Source organism: Sciurus vulgaris (assembly GCF_902686455.1).
Source record: "Sciurus vulgaris genome assembly, chromosome: 11".
NCBI classification, from domain to species: Eukaryota; Metazoa; Chordata; class Mammalia; order Rodentia; family Sciuridae; genus Sciurus; species Sciurus vulgaris.
This window is the reverse complement of record NC_136472.1, coordinates 54,937,959-54,962,946: the sequence shown is the minus strand read 5'-3', so window position 1 is coordinate 54,962,946 and position 24,988 is coordinate 54,937,959. Positions and strand designations below refer to the sequence as shown.

At 40.2% G+C, this 24,988-nt stretch overlaps 1 protein-coding gene across 9 annotated transcripts in view; it reads right to left on the bottom strand.

The window, feature by feature from the left end:
• The window catches only part of SERGEF (secretion regulating guanine nucleotide exchange factor), a 244,378-nt gene that overhangs the window by 41,741 nt on the left and 177,649 nt on the right, over positions 1-24,988 (bottom strand). The window contains exon 11 of one of the 9 annotated variants that reach the window (XM_079103965.1): positions 15,828-17,624. The exons of the other annotated variants lie outside the window; for them this stretch is intronic. Coding sequence (XP_078960091.1) covers positions 17,602-17,624 — 23 coding nt within the window. The 3' untranslated portion in view covers positions 15,828-17,601. Of the gene's footprint in view, positions 1-15,827; positions 17,625-24,988 lie in introns of those variants that run through there. 9 annotated transcript variants of the gene reach the window in all.

Below are 24,988 nucleotides of genomic sequence, written 5' to 3'. Positions count from 1 at the left end.
GGATGCGGTTGGTAAAGCAGGGGTCCTGGAGGTCGGGTGTGTTTGGTGTGGTTGTGGGATCCTGGAGGCCAGTTGCAATCAGTCGGTCTGGGGTCCTGGTGATAGGGCACAGTCAGTTGGTCTGGGGGTCCTGGCGGCAGGGAGCAGTCAGTCGATGTGAGGGCTCCAGAGGCAGGGAGTGATCGGTTGGGCTGAGGGATCCTGGAGATGGGGCTCAGTCAGTCCGGCCAGGGGTCCTATGGGGCCTGGCTGTTGTCTCAAAATGGTGGCAGCCACATGTAATCAAACCTGCAGGTATTGTAACAGTGAACTTCCAGGCAACAGAAGGCAGCTGGTGCTCCACTGGCCGTGGCGATCAGTTTGTTGACTGTTGTCGGATGATTGGGAGGTGAACCTCGTGCGTTGGGTGATGGATAGGTGCAAGGCAGGTGATAGGCAGGCGATGGACAGGCGAGAGGCAGGCAAATGGCGGATGGTAGGCACCTGACAGTGAGCAATCTGCCCGTTGCTTGCTTTTGAGGACCTTGACAGGTTTGAGTTAGCAGGTATTTTGTAGAACGTTCCTTAATTTGGTTTTCTTCTGATGTTTTTCTCATGGTTAGATTGGGATTATGGCTTTGGGGGAGGAAGACCACAGAGGTGAAGTGCCTTCCTCATCATATCACATTGAAGGTACATACTATCAACAGGTTTTATCACTGTTGTTAACCTTTATCACCCTACCACAACAGAGTATGCCAGGTTTCTCCATTGTAAAATTATCCCTTTTCCCACTCCAGTCTCCTTTCATGTTCTAATCTTTAAATGCAAGTGAGAAAGAGGTAGGTGGGGCCTAGAAGAACAGGAAGGATGTAAGGTGGCATAGGACATTTCAGGTAGTGAACTGGAAGGCAGGTGAGTGGAGGAACATTCTGGGAAGGGAACTTGGGGGCAAGGTACTGGTGAACAGGGGGAAGAGAAGGTTGGGTAAGTGGCTAAGCCCAAAGTGAGCCAAGCAGAGGGTTGAAGTTACTCTATCCACAGTGAGAGCCAGCCTCTTTCTGTCTCGCTTGGGATACTCAGGGTACTGCTCAGGTTGTGAGAAGTGGAATTATTCTTGCCAATGACAAGCTAACTTTCAGCTTCCTTATTCCCCATGGTAGTGGTACTTCTACAGGCAGACTGGTGACCTAACTCAATCCATTCCCCCTTTCTTTCTTAGTACCAGACCCCAAATTTTGTCCAGTATAGACATGTGCCCAGCTACCAGATTAATTTCCCAGCCTTCATAACAGTTAAGTATGGCTATGTCACTGGGTTCTAGTCAATGAGATATACATGGACACTGCTGGGTACCATTCAGGAAAATGCTTCCAAAGGGCCTCTTTTGTTTTTTCTCCCTTCTACATGCTTTCTTTCTAACTATGGCTAGAACTCGTAGTTGCCATCTTGGACCATGAGAAAATCTTCAAGATGAAAGTCTATATTAAGGATAGTGTCACAGAGAGGTAGAAATAATTGGGGACCTTGATATCTATAAAACTATTATGCCACCCCTCAGCTAAACATCAACAGATTGCTCATGTGTGAATGTCTTAGTCTGCTCAGAAGGCCATAACAAAATGCCACAGCCTGAGTTGCTGAAAACACAGAAATTAATTTTCTCACAGTTCTGGGTTCTGCAAGTCTATGAAGTTGCCATTGGTTTGGTTTCTGGTGGGCTCCCTCTTCCTGGCTTGCAGATGGCTACCTTTCTGTTGTGTCCTCTCATGGCCTTTTCTCTGTATGCATACTTAGTGGGTGTGCTCTTGGATGGCTCTTCTTATAAGGACACTAGTCCTATGAGATTAAGGCTCCAACTTTATGACCACACTCAACCTCTATTCCATCCTTATAGGCTCTATTTCCAAATACAGTCAAATTAAAGGTCAGGGCTTCAACCTATGAATTGGAGGTGGGGAAGCACAATCTAGTCCATAACAGCAAGAAAACTAATATCTCTCATAAGTCATTTTTATTTTGGTATCTATTACTAACATGTGCACACAATGCTTTAATGACAGGCCTCCGAAGTACAAGGAACATCTTCTAAGGCTCCTACCTTGATGGTCTTCTGAGCTGGAAGTCCAAAGGAAATACCTTATGATTCATTCAACTGTTAAACATTTCTTGCATATTTATTACATTCTAAACACTGGGCTATATGGTCCTTAACTTCTAGGCTCTTATAGTCTTTATCATTTACTATTTTAAACTCATCTCCTTCCAAAGGACATTCCTTTAATGTAGTAAATAAAATAGAAATGGAAATTCAAAAGCTTGGAAAGGAAGAATATCCAAATTCAAGCCCTAGAAGTTTATATATATATTGTGACTAAGCATTTAAATTAGTTTTGAGTTTCCTAGCAGCCATGGCAAAAAGCAAGATAGGGTGACTTAGTTCTTATTTTCTGAAAAGAGAATGAACCCCAATCACTTTTGGCAATCAAATGTAAACATTTTTTGACCAAATTCTAACTGATGATTATCCAAAATTATACGCACCATTCATCATCACTTAGCTAGTCATTCAATAAAGCCAGAGAGTTCCATGATTTGGATATAGCATTTTGGTTTCCTATTCTGGAGCAGAGAGTTTATTAAAGACTGAGTGATCAGTTCAAGATGGTATGAAGAAAGGAAACTGGCAAACTCAGAAAGTTCTGAAGACTGGATCTAGTTAGGTGCATGATTTTAAGAAGAAATAGCAAGAAGACAGGACCCCAGAGAAAGAACGGAGTACGTGGAATGATAAAACACTGAAAATGAAGTCAGTATGATTCACCAGCAGAATTCCTTTCGTGTGTATCACAACAGGCAGCATCTTGTGAAAGAAAGAGTATGGATTTGAATCCCTGCTCTGTTACTCTGCTGTTTACTAGCGTTGTAATTTGGGAGGTGTTAGTAATTCAGAGCCTCAGTTTCCTCATGTGAAACAAAGATGATATGTACATGATATCTCTGCCGTGGTACTATAACAGTAATAACAACAACCTACATAAAAACTTTATCTGTGCCAGGTACTATATTGCACGCTTAAAATGAATTTTGTCATTTAATCTTCACCATAAACTAGATGCTATTGAAGAATTCAAAAATCTGTTGGTTTCTCCCCAAAGCTATGCCAAGCCATGTCCTTCGATATTTTTGGAAGGAATGTACCAGTCTTTGGAGGCTCTTTGCCAGATCCATCCCATGCAAAGCAGCTGTACTGACACCCATTTCATAACCATCTGCAATTCTGAAAGTTTGCTGCAATTCTTTCAGACCTTTAACTCTTGGGCTTCCAATGGAAGTATAAAGAATTCAAAGAAAATCCTTCCATGAGGCCCTTTACAACCTTCATTTGTGGTGGGAAGAAAGATACTGAAGAACTGGAATACAGTATCCAAAACACATTAACCAGGTCAGGAGGAGGGAAAAGTGGAAGTGTTTGAAGGGTACAGAGTTTCAGTGTGGGAAGACGAAAAAATTCTGGAGATAGGGGTATAGTTCAGGGGTAGAATGCATGCCTAGCATGCATGAGGTCTTGGGTTCAATCCCTAGCACCACAAAAAAAAAAAAAAAAAAAAAAAAGGAAAAAAAATTTTGAAGATGGATGGGAGTGATGTGAATATACTTAATACCATTGAACTACATGCTTAAAATGGTTAAAATGATAAATTTCACAGTGTGTTGTACTTTACCACAATACAAATAACAGTAATAAAGCCGGGCATGGTGGCACATGCCTATAATGCCAACAACTTGGGAAACTGAGGCAGGAGGATCACGAGTTCAAGGACAGCCTTAGCAGTCAGCAAGATCCTTAGCAATTTAGTGAGACTCTGTCTCAAAATAAAAAAAAAAAAAAAAAAGGACTGGGGACGTAGTCCAGTGTTAAAGTGTTCCTGGGTTCAATCCCCAGTACAAAAAAATAACAATAATGATAATAATGAACAAAGAATCCAGGGTAGCGAGGGTTATAAAAACAAATATGATGGAGAATATCTGAAAGAATTTATGTGTTCTCTAGGCAAAATCTTCAAAGTCTCTGGATTATAGGATAGTAATAATAGAACCTGCTACTCACCAAGTACATCATATTTAGGTACTTTACCTATATTATCTTTATTCTTCAGCAGGATTCTACAAAGAATTCCTTGCCTAGAGGAATCAGATGACCAGTCCAGTATCACACAGTCAGAAAGTGGTGGAGATGGGATATGAATCCACTTAGCATTCTTCCTTCCACACCATTCTGCCTTTTAATCACACATTGGATAGATGACTAGATTTAAAAACATTGAAGATTTCTTTTAAGCCTAAGATTCCATTATAATGAACTGGGATATGGAGGGTAGGAAGATCAGATATTCATCTTGAAGGCTCTCTCCCCTGCCAGGCAACCATTCTATTAACAGGAAAATGGAAGCCCTTTGAGATCAGAACCAGAAGCAATACCAGGTTGATGCTACCAAGGGACTGCATCAGGGCACATGGACCACAACTGGTTCTGATGGCTGGGAAGGGAGCCATAAGCCAACAGAGAACACATAGCAAGCTCCAAATGCAGCAAGAGCTTCTGAAGGTATTTCTCTCCACAACGTAGTCACCACATCCCAGAAGAGAAATTCTGAAGAGAAAAAAGAAGAGCATGAAGCAGAGGAAGGATTAAAGATGGGTGAGGTAGTGCTGAAGTCTGCAGTTTCTGCTCAAATCCCAGAATTGGTAAAAGCAGACTTATAACCACCCTGATGGTGGAATGCAATTTTGTGACTGATTCTGGAGGTCCTCAGAAGGCCCCTGGCATCACTTTCTAACTCTTTGGTGGTCTCTTTCCCATTATAAAATCTGGCCCACCTTGAAAAAATGGATTTTGCAAATGCCCTCCGATCTGAGTATTGCAAGCATCCAGATAACAAAGGCATTAGGCTAGAATTAAGGAATGAGTAGCAGGGAAATGGTTTTTGGTAACATTGGCTGTTGATTAGAGATCCCTAGACATTGATTAGACTTTTTCTCCACTAGACAAAGATGCAGACTTGCTGGCCATGACTTTGCTTCAAAAAGCAGGAGAGATTTTTGCTAGACACATGCTTTTACACACTTACTTTAAAGAAAACATAGAATTTGTTCTAAGTTCTTGAAGACTGATGAGCAAGCCTTGAGTAATACAGACCTGTGATGCAGCAAGAAGTGGTGATTCCTGAATGCAAAAGGACTCTACTCAGCATGGATGGTGCTATCAGCAGCTGCCTGCTCCATTGTGGTAGTGGGGGCCAGCAAAGGTGGAGGTGAGATAACCCATATCTACTCCTATCCTGCCTGTACTCCTGGCTCCCAATAGGTACTTGTATCCTTGAGTAATTAAGTCGGGAACTCCATAAAATTTTACAAAGGATGTGTGTCTGTTTATGGTCTCTCTACCAGCCCACAGATTCTCCCTGCATTTCTCTCATTTTCCTTCAAGAATTTCCTCTTTAAGCTCAAGGTGAGATCCAATTGTAAGAGCTACAAGGCTGCCCTGTACCAGCAGTGGGAGCCACTTCCTGGGAAGGGCCCTTGGAATTCTGAGTGGGGCCATGACTGGTATCACGGCCATGTGGATCCAGTGGGAGTCAGCTGCTCCACTCCACACAACACTTGGCTGTCGCCTGCTCACTTCGAGTGGAGGATCCAGCACTTATTTTAGGACTTATAAATAATACATTTTGTCATCTTGATTCTTCAAGGCCTTCTTTTAAGCTATTTTTTCCTCTTTGGGAAAACCACTTTTACTCTACGAGACACAGTTGCTCATAAATCAAGAGGAGTTCCAAGTGACCAAAGCCCTACTTCCTGACTTCAGAAGGAGGCAGCACTGAACCTGATTAGTTAAAGAAGCTGGTCTTATACAAGAAGAGGATCTTAGTGAGGTGTGGTAGCATACCCCTATAATCCCAGCTTCTCAGAAGGTTGGCAAGAAGATTACAAGTTTGAGGACAGTCTGGGCAACTTAGCAAGACCTTGTCGCAAAATGTTAAAATATATATATATATATATTTTAAAGTGCTGGTGATATAGCTTAGAGGTAGATTTCTTGCTTAGTATGTGTAAAGCCCTGGGTTCAATCTTTAGTACTGGTGGAGTGGGGGGAAAGGATAGTGGAGATCTTAGTTCAAGAAAAACAAAATCTCCCCGATTCTTTGATCTCTGACCCAGAAAAATCTAGTGTATAAGCCTTAAATGCCACACTCAATCCCTGTCTCCCTTAGAGTCCCTACAGGCTCATTATGCTCAGTAAAATGTGGAGGGTTCTTTCCATCTTTAAAATAGGATGAGGTTACCTGGTATATAGAGTGGCCCAAGAGTCTGCCTCATTTTTGATTCCTCTTGTCTCTTCCAGCTCCCAAAGGAAGATCCATTTGTCCCTCACAAAAGTTATATTTCTTTCCTCTTCATGACCATGAACCACTGAAGAAGTGCTTCCCAACTAATACAGCACAAAGAAACCCAGTAGTACAGTAGATACAGCACTGAGTTTGGAATCAGACAGACCAAGGGCTGCTTGAACCCTGGCTCTGATACTTGTTATGTGATGTTGGGCAAGTTTCTTAGTCTCTCTGACATCAGTGTGCTAATCAATAAATAGGGATAAACCACTAACTCAGTCTCTCTCAAATTTCAATGTGCATATGAATTGCTAAGGAACAAGTTAAATCAGAGATTCTGACTGAGCAAGTCTCAGGTCCCCAAGCTTCTGCATTTCTAATTTGTGCTTACCAAGGTCACTGGTGTGAGGACCACCTTGGAGTAGAAAGGACAAGGATGGGTAGTATATTTATAAGTTATGAAAGACTATGCTAACTTGAGGTCTGTTTCAAATAATCTTTCTAAAATAAAGAAGGTCATTCTTTTACAACTCAACTTAGACCAAGTATTAATCTTGGATTCTTTTTAGGTAAGCAAAATAGTGGTTATTTACCTAGTAAAACAACGAGGTCTAGGGACAACCAGTTATCAATAATTCACCCCCTCCGTCCCTTAAAAAAACAACAAAACAATAAAACACAAAAACTTCTCCCATCAACTGGCTAATGTAAAAAACAAACATTAAAAAAAAAAAAACCCACAAAATCCCCAATGGAATGTATAACAACATCAGATTAAAATTTTGGGAGGTAGTCATGTAAAATGCATCCTTCCTGAAAAGATAACTTTTAAACCCAAGTATGTATGACTACAGCTACAGTTGACTTAGGGTGTGCGAGCAGATTTTGGTAGGATGAAGAAGAAAAAAGCCAAGAACACTGAATTCCTGATATTGCTTTAATGGGGCAAGAGGAGGAAATTACGGAGAGAATTCAATGGAATGGAAGAATCAGCCAGTGATAAGGACTACAACGGAAGGACTACAACGGGGGCTTTCCTTCTTGGAACAATCCTAAGCTCCAGGGTCACCTTCTTAGGTAACAACTTTCCTGAAAGTCCCAGAGAATACAGGTTCCTACTCTGGTCACGAAAGCACTAACACCCACCCCCTTGTCCACCCTGGGGAAGATACTTATTACCCCATATTGAACACTCATATCCATCTCCAAGCCTTGAGGTCAGGGACCATAGTTTATTTATCTCTATCTTCTCAGCGTGGCATAGTATCCTGGCACAGGATAGGTGCTCAGGGAATGACACTGAATGTGTGCATGAGGTGAAGGATATTAAAGATGATACTCAGTGACCTCTCTTCAGGGCTTATCTTTCCTGGAGGTATTCCTTCACTAGGTAAACACGTACTTTTCAAGTGTGAGCTCTCAGCAACCCTTCCCAAACCAATTTTTAGTGCACTTTAGCTTGAAGAATGCTTAAAACTTTCTTGATTCAAAGATTGTAAACTTTAATAATAATAAAAATAATAATACATATACTTGCAGCATTTTTTCCAAAGTGTTTTTCTATTTTCACAGAAAACTGAATACACAAGTTCTACATTTTCAAACAAGGAAACTCAGACCTAGTCTCAGATTTTAGGTATATAGACTTACTTGTCAAAAATATGCTTGTAAAAATAAGAATCTTTTTTTAGGTAAGCAAAATAATGATTATTTATCTAGTAAAGCAACAAGGACTAGGGACAACTAGTTGTCAAATTATCCACCCTACTACCCCTTACCTTTTATCTTATCAGATCACAATGAAGAGAAACTAAAAATCAACAGCAAGAGAGACTACAGAAATTTTACGAACACATGGAGATTGAAAAAAAAAAAAAAAAAACCTACACACACCAACAAGAAATGAAACTGAAGCAGTAATATTTTTAAAATCTCCCAACAAAGTCCAGAACTAGATAGATTCAATGTTGAATTTAATCAGACTTTTAAATAATAGCAATTCTTCTCAAACTATTTCATAAAATAGAAAGGAAAGGAATCCTTCCAAACTCATTCTACAAAACCAGTATTACCCTGCTACCAAAGCCTGATAAGAACACACACACAACCTAGATCAGTATCTTTGATTAACACAGATGCAAAAATTCTGAATAAAATATTTAGAAATAGAACTTAACAGCACATTAAAAAGCTTATAACTTACAATCAACATGGTTTGCATTTCAGGGATGCAAGGATGGTTCAAAATATGCAAATCAATAAACAAAATACAGCACATATATAAACTCAAGGATAAAAATCAGGATTGTCTCAATAGATGCATAAAAAGTCTTTGATAAAATTCAACATCAACATCCCTTCATGATAAAAGTCCTGAATAAATCTGGCATAGAAGGATCATACATCAACATAATAAAGGCTATATATGACAAACATATAGCCAACATCATACTGAATGGGAAAAACGGAAAGCATTTCTTCTAAGGTCAGGAACAAGACAAGGGTGTCCACCCTTACCATTATTATTCAATATAGTACTTGAAATTTTACCCAGAGCAATTAGGCAAGAGAATAAAATACAAGGGATAAAAATAGGAAAGGAGGAAGTTGAATTATTTCTACTTACAGATAATATGATTCTATACTTAGGAACCCTAAAGACCACCAAAGACTGTTAGGACAGAAAATACAGCAAAGTGGGAGAATACAAAATTGACACATAAAAATCAGTAGCTATTCTACACAAGAATAATTAACTCATTGAGAAAGAAATCAAGAAAGCTAGCCAGGCACAATAGTGCATGGCTCAGGAGGCTGAGGCAGGAGGATTGAGTTCAAAGACAGCCTCAGCAACTGAGCAAGACTCTGTCTCTAAATAAAATACAAAAATGGGCTGGGGATGTGGCTCCTGAAGTGCTCTTGAATTCAATCCCTGGTACAAAAAGAAAAGAAAAAAGAAAGCAATCCTATTCACAACAGGCTCAACAACAACATACTAGGGATAAATCTAACCAAGGAGGTGAAAGACCTCTATAATGAAAATTATAAAACATTGAAGAAATTAAAGCAGATACTAGAAGATGGAAAGTCCTCCCACATTCATAGAGTTGGAGAACTAACATTGTTAAAATGGCCATACTACTGACAATAATGTATAGATTCAATGCAATGCCCATCAAAATACCAATGATATTCTTCACAGAGCTAGAAAAAACAATAAATTTATATGAAAGCACAAAGAACTCCATATAGCTAAAGCAATCCTAAGCAAAAAGAGCAATGCCAGAAGCATCACAATAATTGCTTTCAAAATATACTACAGAGTCATAGTAACAAAAACAGCATGGTATTGGCATAAAAACAGACATACAGACCATTGGAATAGAACAGAGGACCCAGAAATAAACCCACACATTCCCAGCCAGCTAATACTCAGTAAAGGTGCCAAAAAACATATGTTGGAGAAAAGATAGCCTGTTCAACAAATGGGTGCTGAGAAAACAGGATATCCACACATAGAAGACTGAAACTAGACCCCTATCTCTCACCCCATATAAAAATCATCTCAAACTGGATCAAATACCTTAATGTAAGACGTGAAACTAGAAGAAAACAGGGGAAATACTTCAAGATATTGGCACAAGCAACAATTTCCTGAATAGGTTTCCAACAGCTCAGGAAACAAAAGCAAGAATTGACAAATGAAATTACATGAAATTAAAAAATCTCTACACAGCAAAGGAAAAAATCAACAGAGGGAAGAGACAATATACAGAATGAAAGAAAATCTTTGCCAGCTGTTCATTTGACAGAGGATTAATATCTAGAATATACAAAGAACTCAAAAAACTTAACCAGGGCTGGGGCTGTGACTCAGCGGTGGAGCTCTTGACTTGCTTGCATGAGGCACTGGGTTTGATCCTCAGCACCACATAAAAATAAATAAATAAAATAAAGGTATTGTGTATCCATCTACAATTAAAAATATTTAAAAATAACTTAAACAAAGAACAAGTAAGCCAATCAAAATATGGGCAAACTTCTCAAAAGAAGAAGCACAAATGGCCAACAGATACATGAAAAAATATTCAATATCTTTAGCCTCAGGAAACTGCACATCAAAACTACAGTGAGATTCCATTTTACCCCAGTCAGAGTGGCTATGATTTAAAAAAAAAAAATGCTTGTGAGGATGTGTAGTAAAAGGAGTCCTTACATACTGTTGATAGGAATGTAAATTGGTATAGCTGTTATGGAAAAATTAAAATTGGAAGTACCATATGATCCAGCTGTACCACTTCTGGGTATTTATGAGAAGGAAATGAAGTCAGGAAACAAAAGAGAAACCTGCATACCCATGTTATAGTTTGGATATGAAAGGTCCCCTAATAAAGCTCATGTGGCAGAAATGTTCCAAGATGAAATGATCAGATTATGAGATCTATAATCTAATCAACAGATTGATTCATTTGATGGATTAATGAGTTGAATGGATTACTGGGTGTTAATTATAGGCAAGTGGGGCATGTATTTTAGTCAGCTTTTGTGTTGCTCTGATTAAAATACCTAACAAGAACAACTTAGAGGAGGAAAAGTTTATTTGGTTTCAGAGGTCTCAGTTCACAGTTGGCTGACTCCATAGCTCTGGACCCAAGTGAGGGGAAGGGCCTGGTGGAGGAAAACTGTTCAGCTCATAGTGGGGTCAGGAATCAGGAGTTGGGAAGGTGCTACAGGGAGAATGCAGTCTTCCAGGACAGCCCCCAGTGACCCACCTCTCCAGGCACACCCCACCTGCCCACAGTCATCACTCAGTTCATTCAAATTAGGATGGACTGATTAGATTATAGCTATTAATAAATTAATCATTTTACTTTTGATATTTCTACATTAGCAGGGGCTTTGGGGGGATACCTCATATCCAAACTATAATAATGTGGGTAGAGGAAGTTGGTCATTGGGCTGTGACTTTGGGGATTATATTTTGTCCCTGGCTCCCCAATTGCTCTTCTGCTTCCTGGTTGCCATGAACTGGGCAGTTTTTCTCTACCACACCCATCCAACATGATGTTCTGTCTCACTTCAGGTTTAGAGCAATATAGTTGGCCAACTATGGACCGAAACTCTGAAACCATGTTGTTCTTGCCAGGCATTTTGATCACAATGATGGAAAGCTGACTAACACACCCATGTTTATTGCAGTACTAGTCACAATAGCCAAGACTATAGAATCAGCCTAGCTAGGTATGTGCCAATAGATGAGAGGATAAAAGTAAGTATGGTATATACACAAAATAAAGTGTTATTCAGTCATAAAGAAGAATGAAATCATGTCACATGGATGGAACTGGAGGATATCACATTAAGTGAAATAAGCTAGACACAAAAAGACAAGTATTGTATGTTTTCTCTAATATGTGGATACAAAACCCCTGACAGTTTAAGAAGAACCATTAGGGAAGTAGAAGGGACCCAGAATCATGGTTAGGGGCAGCAAAGGGGAGAGTAAAAGAGGGAGAGGGTAGAAAGAAGGTGAAAATCATCAAATCATGATATATGCACATTTGGCAATGTCACAGTGAAATGTATTAATATGTACAATTAATATATATTAATAATCACAAAAAACATATCTGATAACTTAAAAAATACAAATTCTGGTCCTTCCCTCCAAAGGTTCTGATTCAGCAGTTACAAGACAGAGCCCAGAAATCTGCATTTTAATTCTCCAGAGGTGATTCCAAGGCAGATGGTCTACAGACTTGGGCAAGGTCTGCAGTGATCAAAGCCCAATCCAATGCCTCTTCCCTCAGGCTAGATGCCTGGTCTATCATGGACTCAGCATGGGTGGAGGTCCTCTGAAGGCTATCATCCCAAACCTAGAGTCATGGGTTGGGGGGGCAGGTGGGCTGGTCACATGTACAGCACCTTCACAGGGTCTGTGGGAAACTCAAAACCAGGGGCACTCAGATGATGGTGATTGTTCTAAGATCCCATGCACAAAATCATGAAGCTAGAATAGTGGCTGCTATATGGATCAAGTTTCTCAGGATGTAAGACCTGGAACACTAGATTCTGGAAAGGGTTCAGGCCCTCTAAGCAAAAGGAACTACAATTAAAAAGAGGCTCAACTTGGGAACTAGTGAAGGTCTTTGATGTATTTGTTTTGGATTTTTTTCCCTTTCTTTCCCATTGCTTACCAAATAGAACCAAATGGAGCTGCACACTGTAAAGCACATCTGTAATCCCAACAATTCTGGAAGCTGAGGCAGAAGGATCCCAAGTTCAAGGCTAGCCTCAGCAATTTGGCAAAACTCTGTCTCAAAATAAAAAAATAAAAAGAGCTGGGGATATAGCTCATGGTAAAGCACCTTCAGGTTCAATACCCAGGATGAGAAAAAAAGAACCAAATGGGACAATTCCATAAAGAACAGTAACCACAGAGACGGTACAAGCAGACTCCTCTCTCTTGGCTGCCTTCTGCATTCAAGTCCCCACTCATTGGAACTCGCATCGGCCCCTTCCTTTTCATCTCACTGACAACATCCTAATTAATGACCTCTCATATTACATTTCATCTAAACTGTAAAAGCCTTTCAAGACTCTCCTAACTCTCTCCTCTCCTCTACCCTCAATCTACCTCCCCTAGAAAGCCTCATTAATCTTCCCAGAGCATAGATTTTATCACATGGTGTAAAAAGGTCAGTGTATTTGAAGCCATAAGATCTGCTTCAGGCCCTTACTATAGCACTATCATGTACTCATGTACTAGCTGTCTGATCTTGGGTTAGTAATTTTCTCTTTGGGGATTTGGTCTTTACATGTGAGGCAGAATACAAGACTAGGTTATATACAAAGTTCCTTCCAACCCTAGAATTTTTTTTTTTTTTTGGGTGCTAGGGATTGAACCCAGGGCCTTGTGCTTGCAACCAACCCCAGAAATTTAAGTCACACTCAGCTTAAAATCTATCAGTAATATCTTATATCTTATTGCCTACAGAATTAAATATATTAATTCTGGAACACTGAGGAAGAGGCCCAACTTTTGTTAAAGCATTAGTCACCTTAGTAAAACTTAAGTATTTCCATTTCTCTCAACATGCTAGGGAGGATTTTGCCTACTCAATGCTTTTGCCATTATTTTATCTTAGGAAAGGTACTATACCTATCTCAGTGTGTAAGGTCTCTATGTATTTCAAAGTCCAAAACATACAAAGTTCCTTTAGGTTTTCCCTTTGTGTGTCTAGCCTGAAAACAAGTTCTTTTTTCTGACTTCTCCAGTATCCCTCCCAGGTGAACCCCAGATTCCCCCACAGGTCTGGTCCACACAACATGCTATCAGCTCCTTGAGGGCCTTTGTGTATAAAGCAAAGGGTCCTGCACAGAGAAAAGTATGACAAGTAATTGTTGAAAAATGGTCAGAAGGAGGGTGATCCTATTTGAGTTAGGTACTGAATTTCAGTGGAAGCCAACAAAGAAAGTGTCACACAATGGATAAATAGTTTACAGTCTTGCAAAAGAAGGAATACAAATTCCTGTTGCAGTACACAACTGTTTCTTCAAAATTAATCCCAAGAATGTAAGCCATACAAAGATGTCACCTTCATGAGCACACTGAAGGCTCAGATGATTCTCACTGCCAATAACATCTTGGGGTGAAGTGCTCAATTTGGTGATGGAAAGGTGACTGAGGGCTTGTGGTCACAGTGGGTCAGTAAGAATTTTGACTCCATAAGGTTGTGGCAAGAAGCAGACTTTCTACCTGTTGGAGATATGGTTGTTAGAGATCTCCTTGGATCACTGCTAACCCTGGATCTAGGCTGCCTCAGCTTATTCTCTGTCTACCTGGGTCAGAGTCAAGTGTATATACATGTTTTATCTCCCAGACTAGACTGTCAGTTTCTGCCTAGAAGAATCTGTATCTTGTATATTTTCCTATCTCCTTCATGCCTAACACAAAGTCCTGCTCATACCAGATGTCAATAAATGTTCTCTGGATGGATGCTCAAATTTAGATCAAATTGACTCAAATTGACTCAAATCCCAATTAAAATCCCTAGTCAGGAAGACAAGATTTAATTCATTTTTTTTCCTACAAAAAGGGCAATTTTGCTGTTTAATATAACCTAATACATTTTCTTCACAACTCTGAGACAGATGCAGGTTCTGTTTTTAGAAGGCATATCTGAGATGTAAAGCAGTACTTGATTTTTATATTTTATTATGATTAAATTTGAGGCATATCAGAAATGAGTGGTAACCTGGTTTGCTCTGAACTATTCCATTCACCATACTAGGATTGTAGGATAGCAGAGTATGACAGGCCTTAAAGGCCAGCCAGGTTGTTATACAGGAGAGAGAATTTGGATTAGGACCCAGGTTGGATGACTGACTGGTTGGTTGAATAGCTGATTAACTTCTTTTCCTTGTTCATTTATGCAGCCAGTCACTGACCACATATCATGTGCCTATGCTGGGGGCCAGTGGGTTCAGAGCTGAGAAAAACAATCACAGTCAACACTGAGGTCAGACAGTAATGGTTACTTTCTGATTCCTAGGTCCATGACATTTTACCTTCTTTAAAGGTACTAAACTGTCCCTTCAAAAGAGCTTCCTGAGGACAACAATCAATGTCTGTTGGACAAGAAGGCCTTGCACTTCCTGGAGTTCTACACTTCCCTACAGGTCAAGGGAATTTATTAGAGGGCTTCTGGACTGGGCTTCCTTGAAAACGTACTATCTGCCTCAGGATTGGCCTCTTTAAATTCATAGTCATACCACACTCAGAAACAAGTCCCTATAGACTAAATTGTTACTTCTCCTTTCAGCCCATGACTGCTCTCCCCTTAATAGCAAGGGTATTTCTCACTGTTCTCCACTACATCTTACAAAATGTAAGTGATATAGCTGTAGTCACTGAGACAATCATCTCTCTTTAAACACATTCACACACTCATATTCTTTTGGGAATGCCAAACAGACCTCATTCTCTGCCAATTACCCTTCTGACTGGAAGTAACTACCTGGAGTGCTGTGTTGGAATGTTTCTGAGGCTGAATCCAGACTCAATAGGAATGGGGAGTTTGATTGCTTAGCATTGTATGGGCAGCCATTTTCTTTCCATTAACTAGACCCTGACTTTAATACTTCTGATTCCTAGATACCTAAAGGACACACCACACAAGGTCCTTCACAATGCAGTCAACAATCTTAAACACCAGTCTAACTCCTCTGCTATAGTCTGCATCTGAAATGGCTCCCAAGACCAATGTGTTAAGGACTTGGTCCCTAGCATGTGGGGCTATCAGGGGAGGAAGTTAGATCATTGGGGGTGTGCCCTGGAGGGTAGACCCACCCTTCTCCCTCACCTTTGCTTCCCTGCCATGATTCACTATCTCGCTGCAGGGATAAACCATGGTAGATTGAAACCTCTGAAACTGTGAGCCAAAATAAACCTTGATCTACACTGAATTGGTACTGACTATATTGAACAGAATGGATTATTTAATCTAATCCTTCATTAAGCCCTATTGTCCTACCTTCAACATAATACAAAGTTTGTGCTTCTTTTGTGTGTCATAATCTAGATCAGACCATTGTCAACTTTTCTGAACAGTTACAACAGCTATCTAACTGGCATCTCAACTTCATATTTTTATATATTACAATCCATTCTCCACTTAGCTGTTTTGTTTTTTTAAGCTCACATCAATCCTCTGTTTAAAATTGGTTAGCAGCTTCCTAATGATTCTAGGGAAAAATTCCAAACTCCTCTGTAGCCTCCTGGGCCCAACACATCCAGCTCCTGCTTATCTCTAACCTTATCACCATTCTCCCTCTGGTACACTGTATTCCAGTCATATGGTCTCCATTTTACTCCTTTAATGGCCAAAATCTCTCAGATTTTGGTCTTATTACTCATTCTCCTGGAATGCTTTTTCCTCATCTTTTCATTTGAGATGTGCTATGGTGTGAATGTATCCCCCAGAAAACACATATTAGAAATTTAACCCCCAATGCAACAGTGTTGGGAGGTGTGGCCTAAGGGAATGGTTACAAGGGAATGGTTTTAGGTTACAAGGGCTCCATCCTTGTGAATGGATTAATGTCCATTATAAAAGAGCTGAGGATGCAAATTCAGCCTCTTGTTCTCTGTCACTCTCTCTGCCTTTCCACCCTGGCATGACATAGCAAGAAGGCCTTTACCAGATACCAGCCCCTCAAGCCTTCAGAACTGTGAGAAAATAAATTTCTGTTTATGATAAAATTGCCCAGTCTCTGGTACTCTGTTACAGTAGCACAAAACAGACTAAGACAAGATCTTAGCTCAAAATGTCACTTCCTCAGGGGATCCTTCCTTGACCATCCTATCTGAAGTACACAAAGCAACTCCCAGTTACTCTATAACTGAGTAACTCAAAAACTCATTTTTTGGCACTGAAAATCTGAAATTACCTTACTGATTTATATGTTTGTTTTTGTTATCTACTTCTCACACTAGAATGTGAGTTCTATAAACATTTCATGCAAGACAGACCTGTTTGAGAGTAAGTGCTAAATAAATCTTTACTGAAAGCTAAATGAATAAATATTTCTGAGGATCCTCAAATATGGGGCTCTTTTCCCCCATGACCCATTCACACTCTCCTTAAATATTAAATCATAGAAAGCATGAGAGTATGACACCAGAATCCAGACCTGGGTTGAAATCACTTCAATATATGGCTCCTCATGAAACAGTATAACAAAATCAAAAGGTCCAGGGCAACATGTGAAAATAAGGGCAGGGTCATGTATTTGCCTTAGAAAAACTCAGGAAAGTGGAAAGCCCGATGGTTGGAGAGGCCAACGTAGGCTTTAGCGTTCCAGAACACAGTACTAGGGCAAATGTCAGGGATGTGATGCAGCAAGCCAGGAAGGATGATGTTTCCTGAGCTGGCATAAGACTAAACGGGCGGCATCTGATAGAGAGCTGAGATGAGACATTTTAAGTGGCCTCTGCGTGGGGGTGAGCATGATAGAGAAAGTTATGGAAAAGACATATGACCTCAGCTTCTAAATGTACTCAGTGGGATGCAGTGGGAAGACCACTAGATTAGGAGTCAGAAGAGATGAAAGAAAGGAAGTAAGCATAGACTGAGCACCTCTTCTTGCCAGGTTCTGTGCTGGGCAGATCACATGTATTACCTCATTCAGTCCTTATCATCACTCTCCCAGGGAGCTGCTAATATTCTCATTTTATGGAGAAACTGGTACCTGGACAGGAAAAGTTATTTTAGTGTGCTTGACTTTCAGGATGTTTATCTATAACAGATAATAATAAATCCCTTTCACAGGTTTAGTGTGAGAATGCAATAAGATATGGTACAGATCACCTATGCTATGCCAGATTCTTTGCAAATTATACTTTTATTAATATTAATAACCCCAGTAGTTTGGGAGGCTGAAGCAAGAGGATTGCAAGTTCAAAGCCAGTCTCAGAAATTTAGCAAGGTCCTAAGCAACTTAGCAATACCCTGTCTTAAAATTAAAAAGTAAAATAAAATAAAATTAAAAGGGCTGGGAATGTGGCTCAGTGGTTGAGTACCCCTCCGTGGTTTAATTCCTGGGGTGTGTGTGTGTGTGTGTGTTTGTGTAAATAATCATATATAATATTAGTAACTAGGTTGCACAAGATGATATAGCTCATGAAGGTCACAGGTGGGATGTAACTGCTGGATGGTGTTTTCACCATGTCAGGCCACCTCTCAGAGGACAAGGATTTGAAAAACAGCTCTGCCAATGATTAGTTGCATGACCTCAAACAGCTGCACTTGTGCAGCCATGTTCTCTTAATCTGAACACTGGGGCTGAGAACCCCACATTAAAGTCCATAAGGATGTGGATACAGAAAATAATTGGTAAACATGAATCTCCACTGTGTGTGAAGATGGAACTGCGACAACTATGGTGAATACCCTGAGTAGGGGCAAGTGTCTTCAGGTGACATATGAAGTCAGAGCCTTTGCTTGGGGTATCAAGGATTCTGCAGGCAGCAAGTGGCCTCTAGTTTACAGTAACTGTGCCAGTTCCAACAAAAGGCTAGTCTCTATCTTGCTAATGCTTGCTCCCCTGGAAAATAAAAACAGTGTGAACCTCCTAAGACACAGAAATGTGCTTTAGGATTTTGTCCAACATTTAGAAAAATAATTGCTCATAAAATCAGCTTTAAGAAAGAGCTGACATGAAAGGGACACAGCCAGAATTCTCCCAGGGGGTCAGATTGCAAGCAACACACCACTCTTGGCAGACCTGAAAGTATGTCTCTGCAATGAGGACTGTGCTCTTCAGGGAAACCTAAGCCGGGTGGGCTATTTGCTGAGAGAGTGTCAGTCCTCAGGCAGAAACAGGACAGTTTGTTCTAGTCATCCTAAGCCTCCAGTGAGTTGACGCAGGCCTTGCATTTATGTTCTGGGGAGTCACAAATGTTTACCCAGTGCAGAGCATGTAGACACAAGTCATGCACACATGCCCCACAGCTGCCAGCCAATCAGTGGCACCATGGGCTTCTCCTCTCCTTACATCCTGGTGTTCTAGTTGCAAAACTTATTTGAATCTCACACACATAAAATTCTGCAAGGTGTTATAAACCTGATTTTACAGACAGGAAGAAGGAAGTTCAAAGAGTAATTTGCTGAAGTCACATAGCTAGAAGAGTAGGAGCTGTGATTTAGTCTAGGTCCTTCTGACTTCAAGGGCACATCAGTTCTTTGCAGATTTGCTTAAGGCAGACTTACTTTTCAAGATGAAAAGCAAAACCAAGAATCAATCCACCATTCCAACCTAGGCAGGAATCCCTCTAGCCCACGTGGCACATGGTCCTCTAGCCTCTGCAGGAATACCTGCCCTAACAGGGGTCACCCACCACTGCTCCAGTTATAAAAAGTTCTTTGTTCCACTGACACAGGGAATGTCAGGTCCCCTGAATGCCTAAATTGTCACAAACATTTTTCTCATTTCTCTGTATTGCATTTTAAATATATTACATGACTTTTAAAAGTCCACCATGCTCCCTTCTCATGATGGCAATTGCTATTCTGAATTCAAGTGGTTTATGAGTTTGGATTTTCACAAGGCAAATATTCTTAGAGCATCTATCTCTTCCACGTGGGTATTCATAGATCCCATAACATGGTGCCAGGGCTAGATGAGTCATTCCACTGTCCAGCCCCCTCCATGTCCAGTGGTCCAGTTTTTCTGGGTCATTCTGTAGGACACAAAGTTGGCTCTAACACGTCTCTCACCCTCACCTGCTCATCTGGACACAAAGAGATGTTTTCAGGCAACAAACCAGAACATATGGCATGGGGGAGGGGGCCTCAGACTGCCCAGTTGAGTCCTATTCAATGTGAAGAACTGGTATTGATGTAGTTACTGTCTAGGGAGACTCTGGAAAAGAGAGGCCCCAGGGACAGACTGAGGAGTCACAGCTATAGCAGAAGTCCCTGACAAACCAACCCTTTGTATTCAAGGACATGTCACCTTGATAAAAGTCAACAGCTCAGCATCCTGCAGATTCAGTATTCTAAGAAAGGGCAGCATTCTGCTTGGTTTCTCTAAGATCGTAAGAACAGCAATGCCAGATGGGTTCTGGGGTCACTTCCAAAGAACCAGGAGTCCTTTCTTACTTGACATTGCTCCTGCCACTTAGTAGATATATATTAATGGCAAGAATTTAAATTAATCATTTACTAAAATACACATATCAGACACAAATACCTTATCCACAAATTTGGATAAAACATCTTGACATGTATCAATATCTGAATTTTTCCCTGAAGAGGCAGAATGCCTCCCCAGACTAATTTGTGCACAGTTCTTAGGCTGAATTCTTCCATGGCATCCCTTTTCAGATTATTCTGATAAAAAAGAATCACAAGAGGTGAGAAGCAAATCATGAGACCTCAGACCAACTGGACTAAACAATCCTGACCCACACAGGGGCTGGATCTGGGTCAGACTACCCAAAAGCATTCCATCCTTGGGCATGGAATATCTACACCTGAATGTCTAAAATGTATCTAAATATGTGCATTCAGATTCTGATCAAGATCTTTCTACTCAAACCTGTCACCTTCCATATATTTTAATTTTTTATTTTAAAGAAGAAAATTGAAGGACCATAATACGCTCATGCATCTAGAAACCTGGGGGTTGTCTTCATACTTTCTATTTCTTCAGAGTTATTTATATCCTACTCATCATCAAGTCACCCCAATTTTCAAATCATGTTTTCCTTCTTATCTCTGCTGTCACTACTCTAGCCCTGTCCAGAATCTTTTTTTTTTTTTTTTTTTTTTTTTTGGGAACTAATGAAAAGCTGCCTCTTAACTGGTTTCTCCATACCAACTCTTGCACTTTCCATCCATTGTTAAGGCTACTGTATGAGAGATCTCTTTTACTCAAATTAAGCACAATGCTCTTCAGATGTGTAACATAAACACACACACACACACAAACTTCCACTCCAAATCCTTCAGTGATTCCCATGAACTTGTACTAAAGAGGGAAAAGTCTTTAACAAGGTCTGCAGGCCCTGATTGCCCTCTCTAGGTCCTCTTCTGCACTCAAGTCACAATGACCATCTCAGTTCTGACAGTACTAAACTGCCACTCACCTATAGAGGCCATATTGGTTCACTCTATCCACTCCCTTTTCCTTATTAATTCCAAGTGATCCTTCCACTCTACTCAGATGTCACTTCCTTTACAAAGTTGTCCTGATCACCTGAAATAGGTCAGGACCCCTATTACATATTCTCTCAGGGCACCTTATCCTTTTCATGGCATTAATCCTAGTTTGTAATTTTATATGACCGGTGCATCTATTTGAATAATATCTGATTCTCCCCAGATGATTATTGAGGGCAAGGATCCTTGAGGTTAGGGATCATGTCTGCATTATCATCATGGTATCTTTAGCTTTTAGTACAGGCCTGACATATGAATAGTAGCTAGTCAATAAAAATCTGTCCAATGAACACACAAATGCAGCTCTTCTGAGTTGTTGATACCACTCCTGAGATTCTCTAGAGTCTGCCCTAAGCTAATAGAAACTTACATTTTTGCTACTTCTCTCCAACCCACTCATATCTAGTGTAGTGGCCTCTAGATGATGAGATCATGGCACTGCACTACTAGAGTTTGGATATGGAGTATCCCCCAAAGGTCATGTGTTAAAATGCTCAACTGCCAGTGGTGGTGCTTTTGGAAGGTGGTGGAACCTTTAAGACATGGGGCCTAGTGGAAGAAAGTTAGGTTACTGGGGGAATGCCCTTGACAGGCTGCCATGAGGTAAGCAGCTGCTGTGCTCTACCATGTATTACTTTCCCAACAGGCCCGAAAGCCATGAGGTCAACTAACCATGGACCGAAACCTCTGAAATCACGAGCAAAAATAAACTTTCTTCCTTTTAAGTTGATTATCTTATAGTAATGGAAAGCTGACTAACATGGTAATCATCACCACACATCACTTCATTTATTTATTTATATTTTTGTACCAGGGATTGAACTCAGGGGTATTAGACCACTGAGCCACATCCATAGCTCTATTTTGTATTTTATTTAGAGACGGGGTCTCACTGAGTTGCTTAGCACCTCACTTTTGCTGAAGCTGGCTTTGAACTCTGATCATTCTGCCTCAGCCTCCCAAGCCACTGGGATTACAGGTGTGCGCTTCCACATCCAGCACCAGTTACATTTATGAAGGATTTTTTCACCATGCGTTAGGAACTATGCCAGGTACCATACTTGTGGTATTCACTTATTCCTCAAAGTACTATGAGTTACACATTGTTAACCCTGTATTTTGATAAAGAAACAAAGACTTAGAGAGGATTTGCTAACATAGTGGGGCCAGGATCTGAACCATGGTTGAATTCTAAGGTCTACAGTCTTAATCACGAACTACTGCCCTATAAAATGGGCTAATAATACCTACTTGTGGTGACAACATAAAGATTCAAGCACAGTTGGCACTCTGGGTGGCTATTATTATTATGGTGCTGAAGCACGGTAGGGAAAGTTAGCCATTTTGCTCAGAAGAAAAGTAATCTGGCTGTCCTTCTGAGGCTAAAACAGCTGGGCCTGGTTTGCAAAAGAGAATTTTATGAAAAGCATCATGCTGTGGCAGTTCCAACACTGAGTGCATGGAAAGGGGAGTTATTACAAAACTACTGCAAAGATGTCTAGCCCTGGCAATGAACACTTCATAATGAACTTGGGTTTCTAATAGTAAGGCCAAACATCAGGCCTGTGTGGGAACCCAAACTTACAATAGTTCCTTGAATTTATTTTGCTATTTTTCTTTCTCCTTCTCAGTAGTATACATTAAGAAACTGAACACACCACATTTAGAGTCTGGAGACTCCATTTGAATTCTGATGTGCCCAAGGTTGAGTAGGTGGGGATCTATCCAGGTCCTTGGGCCTCAGAGCCTCAGTATTCAGGAAGCCAGGAGATGCCAATAGACCATAGTGTCATTTTCTGTGTCTTGGTTTGGGGATAATGCATTCCTCTGAATCTCCTTCCCTCCTTTTTCTGTCACCCACCACTGGGAACATAGAAGAAGACAAAGTATTTGAGTTTCTACTTTTACACCCACATTTTCTTTTAGCAAATCAATCAATCCCAACAAAAATTTTTAGAAGCAAGTCCTATTATCCTTATTTCACAATTAAAGAAACTACAGTTTTGGGGCTAGGGTTGTAGCTCAGTGATGTGAGGCCCTGGGTTTGATTCTCAGCACCACATATAAATAAATGAATAAAATAAAGGTCCATCAACAACTAAAAAAAAAGTTTAAAAAAAAGAAAAGAAACTACAGTTCAAAGGGATTAAATGCCTTGGGATAAATTCTTATACTAAGAGGTGGAGTTGAGATTCAAACCTGTTCTGTCAGGTTCCAAAATCTGTGCTTTTTATTGATCATATGGGTAGAGATTTATAATGACTGAGCCTTTGGGAGCAATTATGAAAATTGCTTGCATGTGTATAAGTGGTAGTGAACCAATAAAAGCCCATTTGTTTCCTCTTTCCCTCTATCACTCTCTGTTAGCTGAGCACTTTCAAACATTGCCAGAAATTACTAGACATTGCACTGGATGCCAGTGACACAAAGATGGGTGTGATGTGGCCCCTAGGTCTGAGAGTCTCACAGTTTACTGAGGGCAACTTTCTAAGGAAAAAAAGGACAAGAGATAATCAGGAAACTTAGCAAGAGAGAGGAGGCAGAAGATCCTGAAACGTCAGAACCAAAAGCGTTCTTGGAAAATAACGACTCAAAATTTGGCTGCAACAGCTGGAATCACCTGGAGAAACACTCGAACTGAAATCTTCTACGCACCCAATTTCCAATTCTTTTTTTAATTTTATTTTTACAGACTGCATTTTGATTCATTGTATACAAATGGGGTACAACTTTTCATTTCTATGGTTGTTCATGACGTAGATTCACAACAATCATGTAATCATACATGTACATAGGGTGATAATGATATCTGTCTCATTCCACTATCTTTTCTTCTCCCCAATTTCCAATCCTAATTATCCAAATTGACTTGCTAGAACTGACTCAAAGGCCAAGTGACTGAAACCACTGATCTAGTCCCTTCACTTTTCAGGTATGAAAGCAGAGTGGCACAGAGGGAAATTGACTAGCCCAAGGACACACAAGAAGGAGTCAATTCTTCACTCATGTATTCAGCTCACTGTCAAATGACTAGAAATCATTGTTTAAAAATTAGAACGGTTTTAACCAGGTGTGGTGGGGCACAACTATTATCCCAGCACTCAGGAAACAGAAGATCTCAGGTTCAAGTCCAGCCTTGGCAACTTAGCAAGACCCTGTCTCAAAATAGAAAATAAAAAGGACTGAGGATGTAGCTCAGGGATAATGTACTCCTGGGTTCAATCCCAAGTACTTTCCCCAGAACAGAAAGATTTTGTTATGATTACACATACATTTGTAAAGTACACATATGACATATTTTATGTACATGAGTTTACATACAATGTTAAACGTATATGTCTCTACATTTCTCCTTCGCTGTAGTATACATTAAGAAACTGAACACACCACATTTAGAGTCAGGAGATACCATTTGAATTCTGATGTGCCCAAGGTTGAGTAGGTGGGGAGTCTTTAAAGACAATGTTATATGTCTACTAGAAAATTATTTTTGTGTAAGTAAAGTGTGGAGCATTAATTAAGGAGACTAAAATTATACATGGATATATTGACTGAATTTGGATATTCATAATCAAGGACAGTCTTCTCAATCTCTCCTACCTCTGACCACTTCCTTCCCAGGTGTTCACTACAGAGCAGAAAACTTTACTAATTAATCAAGGACAATGTTTCAAGGTGCTAGTTCCCAGATGTGAATTAGAGAAGGAATGAGTGACAAATAGGCACTTTAGAATCTGCTAAAGCTTTGTTCTCCTCCCAGCAATTTCCCTCACCCAGAGTGGAGATGTCCTGGTCACTAAAAACATGATGGGTCTCCTGCTGCCAACTCCTCTGCAGTGAACTAATTCAAACCCCTCGTCTGATAAGAACATCAGAAAATTCCTGTCCTTC